Source organism: Sus scrofa, chromosome 1 (assembly GCF_054392235.1).
Source record: "Sus scrofa isolate SSC_HxYL_T2T_F1_AM1 chromosome 1, Sscrofa_HxYL_maternal_Yorkshire_Landrace_v2.0, whole genome shotgun sequence".
Lineage (NCBI taxonomy): Eukaryota > Metazoa > Chordata > Mammalia > Artiodactyla > Suidae > Sus > Sus scrofa.
Window position 1 is genome coordinate 250,897,042 of NC_139383.1, and position 18,089 is coordinate 250,915,130.

The window sequence follows — 18,089 nt, forward strand, 5'->3', positions numbered from 1 at the left end:
AATGACACTAACTACCTAAGATTGCTGTGAGGATTAGGTAATTGATGCACGTAAAGTATGAGAACAGAGTAAGTGGTATGCGTGTTTTTATGATGATGTACATTTATAAAACTCCTTTGCAAACTGTGGCCTAGTTTGGTAACATGTTATTGTTATTATAAATCTGCTGGCTTCCCCTTGATTTTACTTAGCTCTTATGGAGACCAGTGTTTAGGTAAAGTATAAAATAAAGGTATAAATGGGAGTTTCCCATTGTGGTGCAGCAGAGACAAATCCGACTAGGAACCATGAGGTTGTGGTTCGGTCCCTGGCCTTGCTCAGTGGGTTAAGGATCCAGCGTTGCCGTGAGCTGTGGTGTAGGTTGCAGACGCGGCTCGGATCCTGCGTTGCTGTGGCTGTGGCGTAGGCCGGCAGCTATAGCTCCAATTCAGCCCTTAGCCTGGGAACCTCCATATGCCACAAGTGTGGCCCTAAAATAGCAAAAAAAAAAAAGGCATAAATGCTTAAATGCTGTAGAGAATATGCAGCCTTGCAGATTGCTCAATGACATGATGAGACACTTTTTTATAAGATGATGTGTCCGTGACTCAAAGTCAGATGTGACTCTGTTGGTTTTCACTGCCCAGGGAGCAGGCCCCTGCTTCCTCCAGGAAGGGTGGAGACTGGAGAGGTGGGGCAGCTTGCTCCAGACAGCTAATCCACGGTCTGCCAGCTTGCTCAAGACTCCAGAAATATCTTTCTGGGGGAAATTTCGCAGGGCCCTGGGGCCAGGGGGGTGATGGCTTGCTGTGAGATGAGAGAGGCTTTAGAGGAGAAGGCCAGTGTCCCCCACTGTCACCTCCTCAGGAGCCTGGTCATTGTGGCAACCCCTCCTCTCCCTCCCAGGCCAACAGTAGGGGTTGGCCCAGAAGAGGCCCACCAAGTGTGCTGAACCAAAGCCATTCTTCTGATAACCTGGTTCTTCTCATTTTAGTCCCAGACACTTGGGAATCCTGTCATTGGGAGGGTTTTCCTGTTGCTTCTAGTCTGAGGCCGATCCGGCAACTGTGTCAGCTCACGCTGCAGTTTCCCCCTCTCCACAGATGGGAGTGGAGGGTGAGTCGGAGTGCAGAAGCGAAAGCCAAAGCAAACAAACCCTCCCCTAAAGAAAGTACTTACAAGCATAAAACACCTAGAAGGTTCTCTGAGAAAATTACGCGTGATTGTTATAAACCATTAAAAGGAGCAGCTATAATGACAGTGACAGTGTGCACATACACATATAATAATCACCAGATCACACTTATATTGAGCACTCACTGTGTGCCTAGGTAATTATGCTAAGACCTTTATACTCCTTTCTTTACTTAATGATAAAATCAATATATTCACTCAACCAATATCCAATGCACCCAGTAGGGCACTAGTTACTGGGGACACAGGTGACACGGACCCTCTCCTTGAGGGCCAGGGGAGGGGCAGAGACTGACAAAGATGCTGTAATTAAGACACAATATAGCCATCTGCAAAGAGTGTTGAGGGCTCATACAGAGTCTAGCTGGCAAAGTCCTGGAAGCCTGCCAAGAGGAGGTGACAGTGGAGTTTGGCCAGAAAGTCAATAGGAATTTGCCAGGCAGAGAAGAGTGAGTCGTGCTGCTTAAGTGTACAGCAGAGGTGGGGTGCTGGGGAAACGGGCAGAGGTGAGAAGAGGAAGGATGAGGCCTGATTGGGTTCTAAAACGCTGGGCCTGGGCCTGGGACGTGGAGAGCAGTTGTGGGAGGCACGTGGGGCTCAGGCTTTCATTTGAGAAAGCTCACTCTGACTGCAGTGAAGAGGTTGGGTCTGAGGTGGCAGGCTGGGACAGGGGGACACCAGAGAAGAGGCTGCTGTGGTTTTCCAGTTAAGAGTTGGAGTCTGATCCAAAGCAACAACAGTGAGAGTCTGGGTCTGACGTATAGGCCAGAGGGCAGACAAGGCAAGCCACAGTAACTGACTGGACTATCTGAGGTCCAGGAAGGGGCAACTGGGTAAATGAAGGCCATTTGCTCAGGGAAGGAGAACTGGGGAGAAGGGGAAGGGCAGATGAGCTCAGTCTGTAAAGCATCTGGGTACCAAGGTCCAGGAGATGCCCAGCCATAGTTCCTGACCTCACCCCCTGGCTTCCCTGTCAATTGATGGTGAGGCCGGTGAGCCTCACTGCAGCCCTGTGCTGGGCACTCACTCTCCATGAGCTTGCAAGGGCAGCTCTGTGGGTGATCTGTCTCAATTCTAAAGCCTGCCAGTCATAATCCTGGTTGCAGCATGGGGGTGGGGGTAGGAGCTCCCAGACTCCTCCATGCTGGGATGTTTTAGGGTTTGGGATCATGTGGGCCACATGGGGGTGAAGATTCTGCCTTATGAGAACAGAGAATAAAATCACAGATCTACATAACTCATAGCACAAAAACATTTACATAAGAAGCAACAATAATAACTGCATTTTCTTATTAACCTTCCTCGCAAGAACTCTGAGAAAGTTTCATTTCTTGAGATCATCCCATAGTTTCATTGTCACAATAGTAGCTGACAACTCCTGAGCTCTGACAATGTGCAAGCATCATTCCACCACCTAAGGTAATGGTTTCATTTAATCCTCATAACCCTAAGAAGTAGGTATACTTTATTAACCTCATTTTACAGGGAAGGAAATGGAAGCTCAAAAAGGTTAGGCTACTTGCCTAAGACCTCAGAGGATTAGGATTTAGACTGAGGCAGCCTGGCCTCAGAGCCCATGTTTTTGCCCTTGATGCTATACTGTTGCCCTGAGTCTGAGTTACATCCCTGGCTCTCTGCTTCTTTAGCAGAGGGCTCCTCCCACTCACTCCCAACAGGAGGGTAAAGGCTTGATCACCAAGAGCCCTGGGTGTGCGGCAGGAGGAGAGCCCATTAGGTACCTAGCTCAAGGCGCAGGGCAGGCCCGTTCCCAGCCAGGACAGCATCAGGGGCGGCGGGAGGTGCAGGTGGGCTGTTGTGGAACTCCCAGCGCTTCGTCTGCAGCTGCTGCAGCCAGTACAGCATCGCTTGCTTGGTGGCGGCCTGAGAAGCACAAGGGTTAGTTGGCAAGGCCCTGTGCCCACATCATGGCACTGGGTGAGGGATGTGGGAAGGTCATGGGAGGCTCGGCAACTCTCTCCTTCCCAGAAAAAACAAAAACAAAAACACAAAACACCCTGTTGTTGCAGATGGATGCTTACCTCTGAAACACCACATGATTCTTGGCTACAAAAGATAATGAGGCTGGGATCTCCAACTCAAAGTTTCCCTAACCTTTCTGGGCTTTGGTTTTCTCTGTACTATGAGGTGATGATAGTCCTCACTTCATTGGGTGGTTATGAGGGTGAAATGAGGTAAGGACAGTAAAGTGTCCAGCCTAGTTTCTCACATGCAGTAGGTGTTCAAGATGTGCTCACTGGATAAAGGAATTTGGAGGTGGTAAGAAAGAGAGAGCTTTGAAATTCTGACCTGGTTGGGGGTATCACTACCTCCCCATCTGACATCTCAATGTCCTAGCTGACTTGGTGGAGTGGGGAGAATCCCTCCTGTTTGAGGGCTGCACGAAACCATGGATATGATTGGAGACTGGAAAGCCACATGCACACTACGACATGGTGGCATCCTCCGGGCAGCCCACACGATATATAGTCGATGGTAGTCACTAGTTTCCCAGCACTGGATAGTCCAAATACCTACTCTCACAACCATAATGCTGCTGGATCCTCCACTGGGGATGCAGGGCAGGAGTGATCCATCCCTTCGATAGATGGAGAAATTAAGGCTCTGAAGTCACCCAAGCAGGTGGTGGTAAAGCTAGTCCCTCTTGATCTCCTACTTCTCGATATCCCATTTCTAGACCAGAGATTTCTTGTAATTTATGGCCAGGAGGATGTGGATTATGTAGAGAAGGCCTGGAATCTTTTGGGCCGCAGGGGCTGGGCAGCTTGCTGGGAGTGGATGGTGAGCCCACAGTGCTGCCTAGAGTCAATGTCATGCGAGAGCAGTAGCAGACTATAGGCAGCCAGGGCAAGCCCCCTCTCAAGAGGACCATGGGTGATGACCACATGAGCCTCGGGGGCTCCATGAAAGAGGCCCTTGACTTGTCATAATGTTATCAAATCAGATACAATGATGCCCACCATTTTCTCTTTCTACCCACTTTCCCTGAAAAACCTCAGCCCCTCCTAGGGCTTCATCATGACCTTGTGCTGATAAGCTCCAGCTCATACCCAGACACCTGATTTTATTAATTCAGTGGACAAGTGTATACTGAGCATCTCTATACATGTCAAGGACCATGTGGTAGGCACTGGAGACACTGGTGAGCTGACACACATGGCCCCTATCCTCTTGGAACTTAAGAGGCTACTAAGGGGGACATATACCTGCATGTCCTACAGTTTTTTCATCCTGGGTTCTCCTCTCAGTGACCGGCCCAACCAGGCTGACAGCCAGTTACATAAGCCATCCCTGACTCCTCCATTACATGCCTAGCCACCGGTGATTTGTCTTGCTGCTCACTCTTTCAGCTCTAGCTCAACTATCATTCTCTCTCTCTTTTGGGGGAGGGGGCTGCACCCATGGCTTATAGAATTCCCAAGCTGTGGATTGAACCTGTGCCACAGCAGAGACTTGAGCCACTGCAGTGATAATGTGAGATCCTTCACCAGCTGCGCGACAAGAATTCCAGCCATCATTCTCTCTTGATCACCTCCTGACGGACTCTCAGGTCATAGCCTTGCCTTCTCCTTAATTGCTCTCTAGCCAGTAATCAGACCGAGATTTCTCAACATTCTAATCTCTCAGTGCTTCCTTGCTTGAAGCTCTGACAGTATCCCATAGCCCATAAGACAAAGTCCAAGCTCCCCAGCTTCAGAAATGCCCTGCCCTTGGGCCTCTGTTCTCCCACTCTGTCTTGGGGACCCCTCTATATACTCTAGGCTCCTGGGATATGCCTGGACGTTCCAGGCAGTACCTTGTTTTCCTGTTTTTGCTCAGGGGGCTCTCTTGGCCTGGAATATCTTTCTTCCTCTGGTTGGCTTGTAAAAAATTGATTTCCTCTTTCAAGCCTGAAGGTATCATTGTCCCCTTCCCATCCCACTTCCCCCCTCCCCAAGGTGCCCTTTGAGGATAGCCCTGCCCACTCAGTGGAACTGATCCCTTTTGCCACCACATCTTCTTGGTAGACACTTATCATAGTGTAACTATAAAACATTTTACTATACAAGCCAGTCTCCCTGCCCGTCTCTTTCACCAGGCCTTAAGCTGTTTGAGCCATAGAGGGCAATCTGATTTGGCTTTACACCACAGTCCTGAGCACTGTGCCAACACACACACGGATCAATGGAATAGTAAAAGGCATATTTTGGAGACCATGTAGACAGTAGCAATGTGTGGGAGGAGACAGATAACCATAAGATAACCAGAGACCCATAAGCCACATGACCCCTAAAATCCCTGCCTTCCTGGCTTGGAACTCCTGGTTTGATTTATTTTTGCTGATCCTCTTAGCTTGGTCACCAGCCTGACCAGCCAGTATAGGGAAACTAAAGCTGCAGGCTACATCCAAGGGGCTCAAAAGAGGCCTAGTTGGCTGGAGGTGGGGTGGAAGATAGGGCAGGGTAGGGGGCTGGGGAGGCAGTTTCCCGGCACAGTCTTCTCTGATGAGTGTGACTCGAGAACTCTTAGCCCACATCTCTCTTTCCAGTTAAGTTCTGGGGCACTTCCTCTTGACATGATACAAACTCTTTACCTTGCTTGGTTCTATCACTATGTGTGTTCATTCAACAAATACTTATTGAGCACCCAGTAGGTACCAGGCTGTATTCTAGGCACTGAGATTAATTCAACAACTCGTAGCTGCCTGTGATGTGCCAAGTGCTTAGACATCTTGTTTTAAATCTCACAAACTGTCTAGGTACTAAGAGGTTCACTTGCCCAGTTACATAGCTAGTAAGTAGCTGATGCAGAATTTGAATTCAAGCCTGTATGATTTCAAAGTACATGGCCTTGGCACTGTTTCAGGCTTTCTCAGTTAAATATGATTAAACAAAACCTACTGATGAGAAAACAGGTTTAGACATGCCTCAATGAGCAATCTAGGTTGATCAGTGAAACCTAAATTTTTCTCTCACAATACCTGCCAACATTTTCTCAGCATTCACTCCCCTTGGCCATAATATCAAGAAATGTGATTCAGGAGTTCCCCGTTGTGGCTCTGTGTGGGTTGAAGACCCAATGTTGTCTCTGTGAGGATGCCAGTTCCATCCCTGACCTGGCTCAATGGATTAAGAATCCTGCCTTGTCCCTGGCTGTGGCATAGGCCACAGCTGCAGCTCCGACTGACCACTGGCCTGAGAACTTCCATAGGGGTCCATGCTGTCCAAGGGGTTTGCATCCTGTGCGGTCTGCAAATAGTACAAGTGACTGAAGGTATGGCCATAAAAAGAAAAAAAAGTAAAGAAAAAAGAAACGTTATTCAGAAGTTTCTGCTGTGGCACAGTGGGTTAAGAATCCGAGGTCGCTGAGGAGGTGTGGGCTTGATTCTCAGCCTGGTGCAGTAGGTTAAAGGTTCTGGCACCCGGGCAGCTGCAGCGAGGTGTAATTCACAGTGTGACTATGATGGATTGGATCCCTGGATGGGGAACTTCCATATGTGGGGGGGGGGGGGCATTAAAATTAAAAAGAAAACTTTTTTAAAAGTTAAGAAATAAAAAGAAACGTGATTCAGAAGTCATGCCTTGAGAGAGGGCAGCAAAGCTCATATCTTGATTATACTTCAACCCGAAGTAAAAAAGTTAAGGCAACTGCATTATTAGCCACACCCAAAAGTAAAAGTTTTGATCAAGTGCTGAGAGGTAGAAAACCCACGGGATTCCAAGTGTGGGCTACACCACTTTTTAGTTGTGTGACCTTGGACCAGTCACTTCATCTCTTTATGACTCAATTTTTTTTTTTTTTTTTTTTTTTTTTGTCTTTTTGCCTTTTCTAGGGCCGCTCCCGCGGCATATGGAGGTCCCCAGGATAGGGGTCTAATAAGGAGCTGTAGCCACCCGCCTACACCAGAGGCACAGCAACGCCGGATCCGAGCCGCGTCTGCGACCTACACCACAGCTCACGCAACGCTGGATCCTCAACCCCCTGAGCAAGGCCAAGGATTGAACCCGCAACCTCATGGTTCCCAGTCGGATTTGTTAACCACTGCGCCACAACGGGAACTCCTATGACTCAATTACTTGATCCGTAATATGCGTATATCATGTGGGCCTTTGTTATGGGAACACAATGAGGAAATGAGTGTGAATGCCCTTTGTAAAGCACAAGACCCTGTGAACCCAGGGTTCACAGGGGTGTTTGGGGTCGGTGATTATAGTTACAGTAAGTTTATTGTGACCACTCACTTGCACCCCGCTGTGCTGAAAAGGAGAAAATTGCATCATTTACCTTCAAGGTAATAGTCCGGCTGGGGGTCTTGATTTCGAAAGTCCCCTCCTCGGCGTCCGCCTTGCAGTCAAATACCGCACAGGAGAGGTCGATGCTGTCCAAGGGGTTTGCATCCTGTGCGGTCCGCGAATAATACAGGTGACATTTTCTCTCGTCGTAGAAAAACCAGCGGGATTTCCAACCCCGGATGGGCCTTTTGCCTCCCAACTTGCTTAAATATCCACAAAGTTTCTTGGGGGCCGCCTCCAGAGGTCGGGTGCAGACCGTCGATTCCTCTGGAGGCAACACCTGGGAGCCCCTGGCCAAGCTGGCAGGCTCTTCGGACACGGGGGCAGAGGAGCTAGACTCCGCGGGGTTCTCCTGGGCGTCCTCCATCGCCACTAGGGACTGCGGAGGAGCTGGATGTCCACTGCCCAACTCCGGCCAAATCTCGGAGATTCAGGGGATACCTTCAAGACGGAGATAACTGGACGAGGGCGGGGCCTTTAGTGACCCGCCTCCAAGAGACGACGGAGGGACGCAGCTCCCTGCGTTGCGTGCACTTCATTGATCTAAAACCCAGTACCTGAGGGTGGCCACGCCCATCCGGACCCCTCGGTATCTAGGACAGGCCTCGACACGCCCCCTGCCGGCTCCTCCCACACTGCTAACTTCCGACTTTTCTTCGCTCCTCTCCGCCATATTTACTGAGGGCAGCCGCGAGCGTGGGGCGGTCCTCGGATTGAAGGCGTGGTGTCCCTGAATTTGGTTAACCAGCGGAAGAGAGGCTGGAGGAGACGCCCTCCACAAATACCTTGTTCTGGTAACACGCGTAATAACGTAGAGGGACAGTCCCTTCTCCAGCTTTACGGGCCTCCCGCCTTTTCTCCCCAGGTGCCGCGCAGGTCCCCGTTGCGGGGCGCACGGCGCGTCCATTGGCTGAAGGGGACACCCGGCTGCGTGGCGACATTTCCGGCGCCGCTCAAAGCGCGCGTGCTTAGAGGGCTCTGCTGGTGGCCTATATACCCGTCAGCAGTTAAGCGACCCTGTGGTTCTCCCCTGACCGTGGCGGCCTCTCCTTCCTCGGTCCCAGTTCCCGCTCGCCTCTTTCCTGAGCTACTCGAGTTATATGGGCGCCCGGCCCGGCTTCTGCCCTTGCTGGAACCCAGTGCTTGGGACGGGTTTGGGCACAGTAAATTGTGGAATCAAATGTGTCTTTACTAACTTTCTCAACTTCTGTCCTCAGTCTGTCTGCCTCTTGTCCTTAAGTTTCCCCCCTTTACTCCTTTAGGCGCTTCCCTCCGCTTGGGCTATGGAGCCCATTTCCTACCACCTCTTGAGGAGCTTCACGGTTCTTCACTAGCCCTTTCTTAGCCCCTCTTTCTTTAGCTTCTCTCTCTTTGCCATCCTTAACAAAATCTTCCTTGTTTTGTTCCGGGCAAATTATACTCAAGGTCTGAGGTTGTCTTTTCTTAAAATTTACTTAACACAGGTTCACTGCAGAAATTATAATAATATTTTGTAAGTCCATAGCATATCTAAAAATGTCTCTTAATATGATAATAGAGAAATAACATTCTCCAAACCGATGATAGATTAATTATACTATTGTTAGGCAAACGGGGGAATGAAAGAAATAAAAGTCCAAATTTAGTTCAGGTGTACCCTTCTGTTACTGACAAGGGTTTTTGACCTCGTTAATACAAATTGATGAGAGGCCAGACAAATTTAGTCAAGGCTTTATTGGCACCGGTACTGCAGCAGGAGGTAGGAAAACAAGTAACAGCTGCCCTTGCTTGCTCCCTGAGGAGGTGGTGGGGATAAGGGTGAGTCTAGGGATCTGGTGGTCTGCCCCCTTGGTGGTGCTGTGTGCAGAGTGCATGCACAGTGCCCTGCTTTTGCTTCTGCCTCCTCAGAAGTGGCTATTAGGTTTTGGTCTTTTTGAATCTTGTTGGTAATTTGCCTCAACTGCATGCGTGTAGTTATTTTTAGTCCCTTATGGTTTCTTTATATTTGGTTGCTGGAGGAGATAGCTGTCCAGGTGCAAGCACTGTGGCAAAGGGTCCCAGGTCCCAGATTTTAGCCTGTCTCTCTTATATGAGTTGGTTTCCAGTAGAGTCTTTCCTTTCAGCTAAAAGCTGGGCACTAGCCAATAGCTTAGGTCTCAGTACCAGTGTTGGCAGGTGAAGTGGGCTGCTCCAAAGGTGGTTATTCTAGGGACCCTTACGTGGCTTGTGCCACTGCGCATGAGGACTAGCATTGCCAGTGCAGGAATGGATATCCCTTCTCTTCTTGAGACTACTGCATGGTTTAACACCACTGTTGACCAAGAATAGCCTGGCCTTGGCAGGAGCAAGTGTCTCAAGGTCTTTGCAGAGCTATTGGGTCAGCACAGGGTAGCCTTGCCTGGATAGAACACTCCAAAGACTCAAACCTTTTGGTTTTTATCATTTAAAAGTCCATCGTGTTATGGACACCATTGCTGTTACCTGGTGTCAATGATGTCGTGGTTCTCTCCACTCCAGGTGTGAAATTTCTGTAAGAAAGTCCTAACATAGGGAGTTCCCTCTGTGGCTCAGCCGTTAATGAAACCAATTAGGGATCCATGAGGATGCAGCTTCGATCTCTGGCCTCACTCACAGGGTTGAGGATCTGGTGTTGCTGTGGCGTAGGCCGGCATGTATAACTCTTACTGGACCTCTAGCCTGGGAACCTCCACATGCCATGGGTGTGGCCCTATAAAAAAGGGAGGGAGGCAGAAAGTCCTAACATCCAACTTCAAAGCAATTTCATCAAAACAAGTTCAAATCACAGACAGCTGTCTAAAACAAGCTTTCAAACCATGGATCTGAAATCGTAGCAAATTAATACACAACACTGGTGCACTCTCAGCGATGAGAGGCAGTGGGTAAAGGTGAGGGCTCTGCAGTCCGTTTCCAATGCTGTAATCTTGAGTGATTTACTCAACCAAAGTCTCAGTCTTTTCTCATCCTTAAACATGGAACCAAGGAGAACACCTACTTCTGGAGGTGGATTTAGGTGAAGTTAATGAAATTTAACCTCACCTGCAGGGGCTGCTCAATTTATTGTATTTTCTTGTTCCGAATAAGCACCCATCTTCGTATCTAATTTTGTGTTCAAAATTTTGTATTTTTTTCTTAAAGTCAAGGGTACTATATAAATTCCAATCTCCATAAAACCTGGATCCATATCTATCAATATCCCTAGAGTTATTTTGGTAATTAACTGAAGGAATATGTATGAAGCTCTAAGCATAGAGTATGCAGCACAGTAAATGTTTTAATAAACATTAGTTGTAATTAAAACTCAATAAAGTAGACCTCACAGCAAAAGGCAGTAGACCACAAAGAGGATGGTAGATTATATAGCAGAATTCACACCATTGAAAACTCAGAATTGCTACAGTTGCAGTTGGAGATTTTATCATACCACTTTTAGCCCTTGTGAGATTTACTAGTAGACAGCCGCAAAAAACAAAGATACAGAGATCAGAATGCAATGACAGGTTATGTCAATTACATGAGAATTACTTAGTCTTTTTATTTTATGTTCCATGTCAAAAAGACTTTTTTGGTTTCCAAGAAGATTTTGTGCCAGCAAGTCCCTTTGCATGAAAATTAGAAAATAATAGCAAAAAAAGTTAACCAAAGAAAATAATTTCTTGGAAATAAAAGCAATAATTTTTAAAAACTATTGGGTAAAAAAGGGTAATGAGAAGCTACCGTTATAAACTATTTGGTGGAAGAGGATGGAAGACAATAAAAGCTGTGCATATCAAAATTTAGCTTGAGTATCCTGTTGACTCTAGCATTAGAATTCTAGCATCAATAATTATTAACTGTGACCTTGGGACACTGACTAGAACACTATCATTCCTGTGGATAAAGAGTTGGAAGGGGTAATGCAGGTTTCTGAACTTTTTCACTTATTACTGGTTGAATTCTATCTCCCCTAAATTCTTAAGTTGAAGTCCTAACTCCCAGTGTTTCAGAATGCGACTATTTGGAGGTGGGGCCTTTAAAGAGGTAATTAAGGTAAAAATGAGGTCATTAAGCTGGGCCCTACTCCATTTTGACTGGTGTATTTATAAGAAGAGGAGGTGAGGACACACAGAGGAAAGACCATGTGAAGACGATGGCATCTGCAGACCAGAGAGAGGCCTCAGAAGAAACCAGCCCTGCTTCCATCTTGATCTTGGATTTATAGCCTCCAGAATTGTGAGATTAATTTCTGTTGCTGAAGCCGCTGCATTTTGTTACAGCAGCCCTAGCAAACCAATACATTTCCTTAACAGAGTGAGCTTCTTTGGAAACCCATCCCAGGCACAGCCCTTGACAGTTTAGAGCACCCATGAAAACCCTCCGAAGCTTTATTTTAAAAACATAAATAGCCAGATTCTTCTAGGACAGTTTAATATAAAACATTTTATATTAATTTCCAAAAATCAAAATACTTCAAACCCTACTCCCAACTGTCTTTATACCGAGGAATGAGAGAAAGGGCAGGACATATAGGCCCCAGCTGGGATGGTGGGAAACCGGGCCACTGGAATTTTCATTGGCCCATTATAACCTTTCTGGGCTTTGGTTTCCTCATCTCTGTAAAGCAGAGATCATGATTCCTCCCCAGGGCATCCCACTGAGTGTTTGTGAAGACCGTAAGGCAATGATGGAAAATTTGGGGGTTGGTATACCGAATCTGCAGTAATCACCATGCTCAAGGCTGCTCCAGGGGAAAAGAAAATGAAGGAGGAAAAAAAAAGATTTTTAAGTTTTATGTTTAGAGGCATTAGAGGGCAACTTCTGCTAATCTGGATGTATTAATTGCTGTATATTCTAATAGATGCACTTCTGGTTATTATTTCAAAATATAGTCAACATCCTTCTCAACTCTCTCCTGCTTCCCTTTGGAGGATACTATCAACTGCAAAGCAAGAGGTTGTCAGAAAGCGACACCTTGTGCCTGTGTGGTGTATTGTCCTTTGGTATGTTGCATATTCCCAGACTCTTTTGCTAAAGGGCTGAAATGAGGTACCAGGTAATGACCCTTCCCGCCACAGTATATCCCAAACAGGCAAGTTAATAATTTGACATCACATACCAAAATAATAATAATAATAATAATAATAATTTGACGTCTTTAAAACCAATATTTTTTTCATTTAAAGTTTTTTTTTTTTTTTTTTTTTTTTTGTCTTGTTGCCTTTTCTAGGGCTGCTCTTGCGGCATATGGAGGTTCCCAGGCTAGGGGTCTAATCAGAGCTGTAGCCTCCGGCCTACGCCAGAGCCACAGCAACACGGGATCCGAGCTGCATCTGCAACCTACACCACAGCTCATGGCAACGCTGGATCCTGAACCCACTGAGCAAGGCCAGTGATGGAATCCACAACCTCATGGTTCCTAGTCGGATTCGTTAACCACTGAGCCACAACGGGAACTCCCTAAAAAAGTTCTTTTTGAAGTATAGCTGATTTACATTGTTGTGTTCATTTCTGCTTTAGAATAAAGTGTTGTAGTTATATATATACACATATCCATTCTTTTTCAGATGCTTTTCGCATATAGATCATCATAAAACTGATATATTTTACATATTCCTTCAATATGTTTACATAAAGCCAATATATTTTACATATTCCTTCACCCATTTACTTAGTGAAGGCGAGAGAAAGAGACTTTCTAGCAACAAAATCATGTATTTCTTTGTGTCTAATATAAGAGTTTACTACTTACATTAATGAACATTATGCCTTAAGTTATTGGGAGTTGCCATCCATGTTGAATTTTTTTCGTTCTCTTACTGTGGGACAATTTCAGTTCTATTAAGGAAGGAGTACAGTTTTATTGAAAATTTATTTTAAAAAGTTTAGCTTTTCCAGTCAGGAAAACATCATATTTCTAACATTTATTTTTGGGTAATATCATTTTCAATTGATAAAAAGCCCAAAGTTAGTATTTACTTAACACATTTGATTTTCAAATACATTATTATTCTTCTGGTTTTATTAAGATGTAATTGAGACATAGCATTGTGTAAGTTTAAAGTATACAGAATAATGATTTGACTTATATACATCATGAATGATTATCACAGCAAGTTTAATGAAGATCTGTAATTTCAGTAGATAGAAAATTTAATGGGAATGTAATTTTTCCTTGTGATGAGAACTCTTGGGATTTACTCTCTTTTATATATAACATCCAACAGTCTTAATTATCTTGTACATTACCCCCCTAGTACTTATTTATCTTATAACTGGAACTTTATACCTTTTGACTGCCTTCATCCAATCCTCCCCACCCCCTGCCTCTGGTAGCCACAAATTTAATCTATTTTTCTCAGTTTGTTTGTTTTTGAAGTATAATCGACCTACAATACTATGTTAGTTCCTGGTATACAACACAGAAATTCAGTATTTCTATATTTTTAAATGATCGTGATAATAAATCGAATTATACTCTTGTTCCTATACAAAGGTATTATGTAATTATTGAGTATATCCCCCACACTGTACATTTTTCATACCTGTGACTCATTTATTTTACAACTGGAAGTTTGTAGCTTATAATCTCCCTCAACAGTTTCTCTTCTCCTCCTACCACCTCATCTCTGGTAATCACCTGTCCTCTGTATCTATGAGTCTGCTTCTGCTTTGTTATGTTTGTTCATTTTTTTTTCTTTTGTTTAGATTCCACCTATAAATGAAATGACACAGTATTTGTATTTCTTAGACTTTTTTACTTAGCGTAATGCCTTCTAGGTCCATCCATGTTGTGACAAATGGAAAGATTTTATTTTATTTTTATGGCTGATTAGTATTCCATTGTGTATATATACCACATCTTCTTTATCAATGCATCTATTGATGGATACTTAGGTTGTTTTCAGATCTTGGCTATTGTAAATAATGCCTACAATGAACATAGGAGTGCAGTATCAATTTGAATTAGTGTTTGCAGGATCATGTGGTGGTTCTATTTTAAATTTTTTGAGGTATCCCCATTATGTTTTCCATATTAAACAACCCAATTAAAAAGGTGTTTTTTTTTCTGTCTTCCTTGTAGAAATGTCTATTTAGATCTTCTCATTTTTTGGTTGGTTTTTTTTTTTTTTTTTTTGGTATAAAGCTCCGTGAAATGTTTATGTATTTTGGAGATTAATCTCTCATCAGTTGCTTCATTTGCAGAGATTTTCTCCCATTCTGTTTTTTTTTTAAATGGTTTCCTTTGCTGTACAAAAGCTGTTAAGTTTAATTAGGTCCTATTGGTTAATTTTTGTTTTTATTTTCATTACTCCAGGAAGTAGGTCAAACAAAATATTGCTGTGATTTATGGCAGAGAGTTTTCTATGTTCCCCTCTAGGAGTTTTATAGCATCTGGCCTTACATTTAGTATCTAGCCTTTAATCCATTTTGAGTTTATTTTTGTGTATGGTGATAGAGAGTATTCTAATTTCATTATTTTACATGTAGTTGTTCAGTTTTCCTAGCACTACTTATTGAAGAGACTCTTTCTTCCACTGTGTATTCTTGTGGCCTTTGTCATAGATTAGTTGACAATAAGGGCGTGGGTTTATTTCTGGGCTTTCTATCCTGGCCCACTGATCTATATTTTGGTGCCAGTACCATGCTGTTTTGATGACTGTAGCTTTGTAGTATATTCTGAAGTCAGAAAGCCTGATTCCTCAAACTCCGTTTTTCTTTCTCAGGATTGCTTTGGATATTCCAGGTCTTTTGTGTTTCCATACAAGTTTTAAAATATTTTGTTTTAGTTATGTGAAGAATGTCATTGGTAACTTGATAGGGGTTGCACTGAATCTATAGATTGCCTTGGGTAGTATAGTCATTTTGACAATATTGATTCTTCCAATCCAAGAGGATGATATATTTTCCCATCTGTTTGTGTCATCTTTGATTTTTTTCATTAGTGTCTTAGAGTCTTCAGAGTACAGTGTGTCTTTTGCCTTTTTAGGTAGGTTTATTCTTAGATAGTTAATTCTTTTTGATGTGATGGTAAATGGGTTGTTTCCTTAATTTCTCTTTCTGATCTTTCATTGTTAGTGCATAGGAACTCAACAGATTTCTGTGTATTAATTTTGTACCCTGCAACTTTACTGAATCTACTGATGAGCTCTAGTAGTTTTCTGGTAGCATCTTGAGGATTTTTTTTTTTTTTTTGTCTTTTTGCCTTTTCTTGAGCCTCTCCTGCAGCATATGGAGGTTCCCAGGTTAGAGGTCAAATTGGAGCTGCAGCCACCAGCCTACGCCAGAGCTCAGCAACTTGGGATCCGAGCCACATCTGCAACCCATACCACAGCTCATGGCAACGCCGGATCCTTAACCCATTGAGCAAGGCCAGTGATCGAACCCGCAACCTCATGGTTCCTAGTCGGATTCATTAACCACTGCACCACGATGGGAACTCCAGCATCTTGAGGATTTTTTATGTATAGTATCATGTCATCTGCAGTGACAGCTTTACTTCTTTTCCAACTTGGATTCCTTGATTTCTTCTTTCTTCTCTGATTGCTGTGGCTAGGATGACCAAAACTATGTTGAATAAAAGTGGCAAAAGTGGACATCCTTGTCTTGCTCCTGATCTTGGAGGAAATTCTTTGAGATTTTCACCATTGAGAATGATGTTAGCTGTGGGTTTGCCATATATGGCCTTTATTATGTTGAGGTAGATTCCCTCTGTGCCCACTTTATGGAGAGTTTTTTTTTTTTTTATCAAAAATGGGTGTTGAATTCTGTCAAAAGTATTCTATATCTATTGAGGTGATCCTGTGGTTTTTATTCTTCAGTTTGTTAAAGTGGTGCATCATATCAATTGATGTGTGGATATTGAAAAATCTTTGCATCCTTGGGATAAATCCCTCTTGATTATGATGTATGATCCTTTTGCTATATTGTTGGATTTGATTTGTTAATATTTTGTTGAGGATTTCTGTATCTACATTCATCAGTGATATTGGTCTATAAGCTTTCTTTTTTTTGTGGTGTCTTTGTCTGGGTTTGGTGTCAGGGCAATGATGGCCTTGTAGAATAAGCTTGGGAGTGTTCCTCCCTATGCAGTTACTTGAAAGAGTTTCAGAAGGATAGATATTAACTTTAAATGTTTGAGAGGATTTGCCCATGAGGCCATCTGATCCAGACTTTTGGATTTTGTCTGTTTGTTTATTGGTTTTGGTCTCACCTGCTGCATGTGAAAGTTTCTAGACCAGGGATCAAAGCTGTGCCACAGCAGCAACCCAAGCTGCTACAGTGTCAATACCAGATCTGTAACCCACTGCACCACAGAAGTTTTAAAATCAGTTTCAATTTTGGCACTTGCTATTTCTTCCTGGTTCGTCTTGGAAGGTTGTACCTTTGTAAGAATTTGTTTTTTCTGGGTTGTGTATTTTTTAAAAATTAATTTTATGAAATATAGTTGACTTATAATGTATTAATTTCTGATGTACAGCAAAGTTACGCAGCTATACATATCTACATATTCATTCCCATGTACGTTATCACAGAACACAGAGTTGATTTCCCTGTGCTGTATGGCAGTTCCCCACTGATCATCCATTCCATGTACAAAAGTGTGCATTTGTCATTCTCAAACTCCAAATCCATCCCTCCCCCTCTCAACCTTCCCCTTTGGTAACCATACTTTTTTTTTTTTTTTTTAATGGCCACACCTGGGGGATATGGAAGTTCTTGGGCCAGGGATTGAATCTGAGCTGCAGCTGTGAACTATGCTGCCGCTGTGGAAATGCTGAGTCCTTTAACTCACTGTGCCAGATGGGGATTCAAACCCACACCTCTGCAGCAGCCTGAGCTACTGTTGTTGGATTCTTAACCCACTGCATCACAGTGGGAATTCCTGTTTCTCTTTTATAAATATGTTCTTTCCTATCTTTTTTTTTTTGGCCACCCCTTATCATATAGAGCTTCTAAGCCAGGGATCAGATCCGAGCTGCAGCTGTGAACTAACCTCTCTAGCTGTGGCAATGCCAGATCCTTAACCTACTGTGTTGGACCAGGGACCAAACCCATGTCCCAGCACTCCCAAGGCACTGCCAGTCCTGTTGTACCACAGTGGGAGCTCCCCTATCTTTTTTTTTTTTTTTTAGGGCCACACCTGTGGCATATGGAAGTGTCCAGGCTAGGGGTTGAATCAGAGTTGTAGCTGCCAGCCTATGCCATAGCAATGCAGGATCCCAGCTGTGTCTATGACCTACAGCACAGCTCAAGGCAACGCTGAATCCTTAACCCACTGAGCGAGGCCACATCCTCATGGATCCTAGTCATGTTCATTAACCACTGAGCCACAAAGGAAACTCCCATCTCCTATCATTTTTATTAGATTCCACATGGTATTTGTGTTTCTTTTTTCTTTCTTTCTTTTTTTTTTTTGTCTTTTTGCTATTTCTTGGGCTGCTCCCGCGGCATATGGAGGTTCCCAGGATAGGGGTCGAATCAGAGCTGGAGCCACCGGCCTACGCCAGAGCCACAGCAACATGGGATCTGAGCCGCATGTGCAACCTACACCACAGTTCACGGCAACGCTGTATCTTTAACCCACTGAGCAAGGGCAGGGACCAAACCCGCAACCTCATGGTTCCTAGTCAGATTCGTTAACCACTGCGC

The 18,089-nt window shown here is 44.3% G+C and overlaps 2 protein-coding genes across 13 annotated transcripts in view; one reads left to right on the forward strand and one right to left on the reverse strand.

Moving 5' to 3' along the window:
• Window positions 1-8,028, reverse strand: part of TBC1D2 (TBC1 domain family member 2) — a 46,848-nt gene extending 38,820 nt beyond the window's left edge. For 3 of the 4 annotated variants that reach the window (XM_084990763.1, XM_021066519.2, XM_084990779.1), the window contains exons 1-2: window positions 7,456-8,028; window positions 2,913-3,054 (exon numbers count right to left, since the gene is read on the reverse strand). Coding sequence is in view for 1 of the 4 variants with exons in the window: in XM_021066519.2 (XP_020922178.2) it covers window positions 2,913-3,054; window positions 7,456-7,830 (517 nt within the window). In the remaining 3 variants the exon portion in view is untranslated. The remainder of the gene's footprint in view (window positions 1-2,912; window positions 3,055-7,455) is intronic. The other variant, XM_084990771.1, reaches the window with a different exon arrangement.
• A 106-nt stretch (window positions 8,029-8,134) lies between these two features.
• LOC106509209 (uncharacterized) overlaps window positions 8,135-18,089 on the forward strand; it is a 93,861-nt gene continuing 83,906 nt past the window's right edge. For all 9 annotated transcript variants that reach the window (XR_014824586.1, XR_014824587.1, XR_014824585.1 and 6 more), the window contains exon 1: window positions 8,135-8,257. The gene's annotated coding sequence lies outside the window, so the exon portion shown is untranslated. The remainder of the gene's footprint in view (window positions 8,258-18,089) is intronic.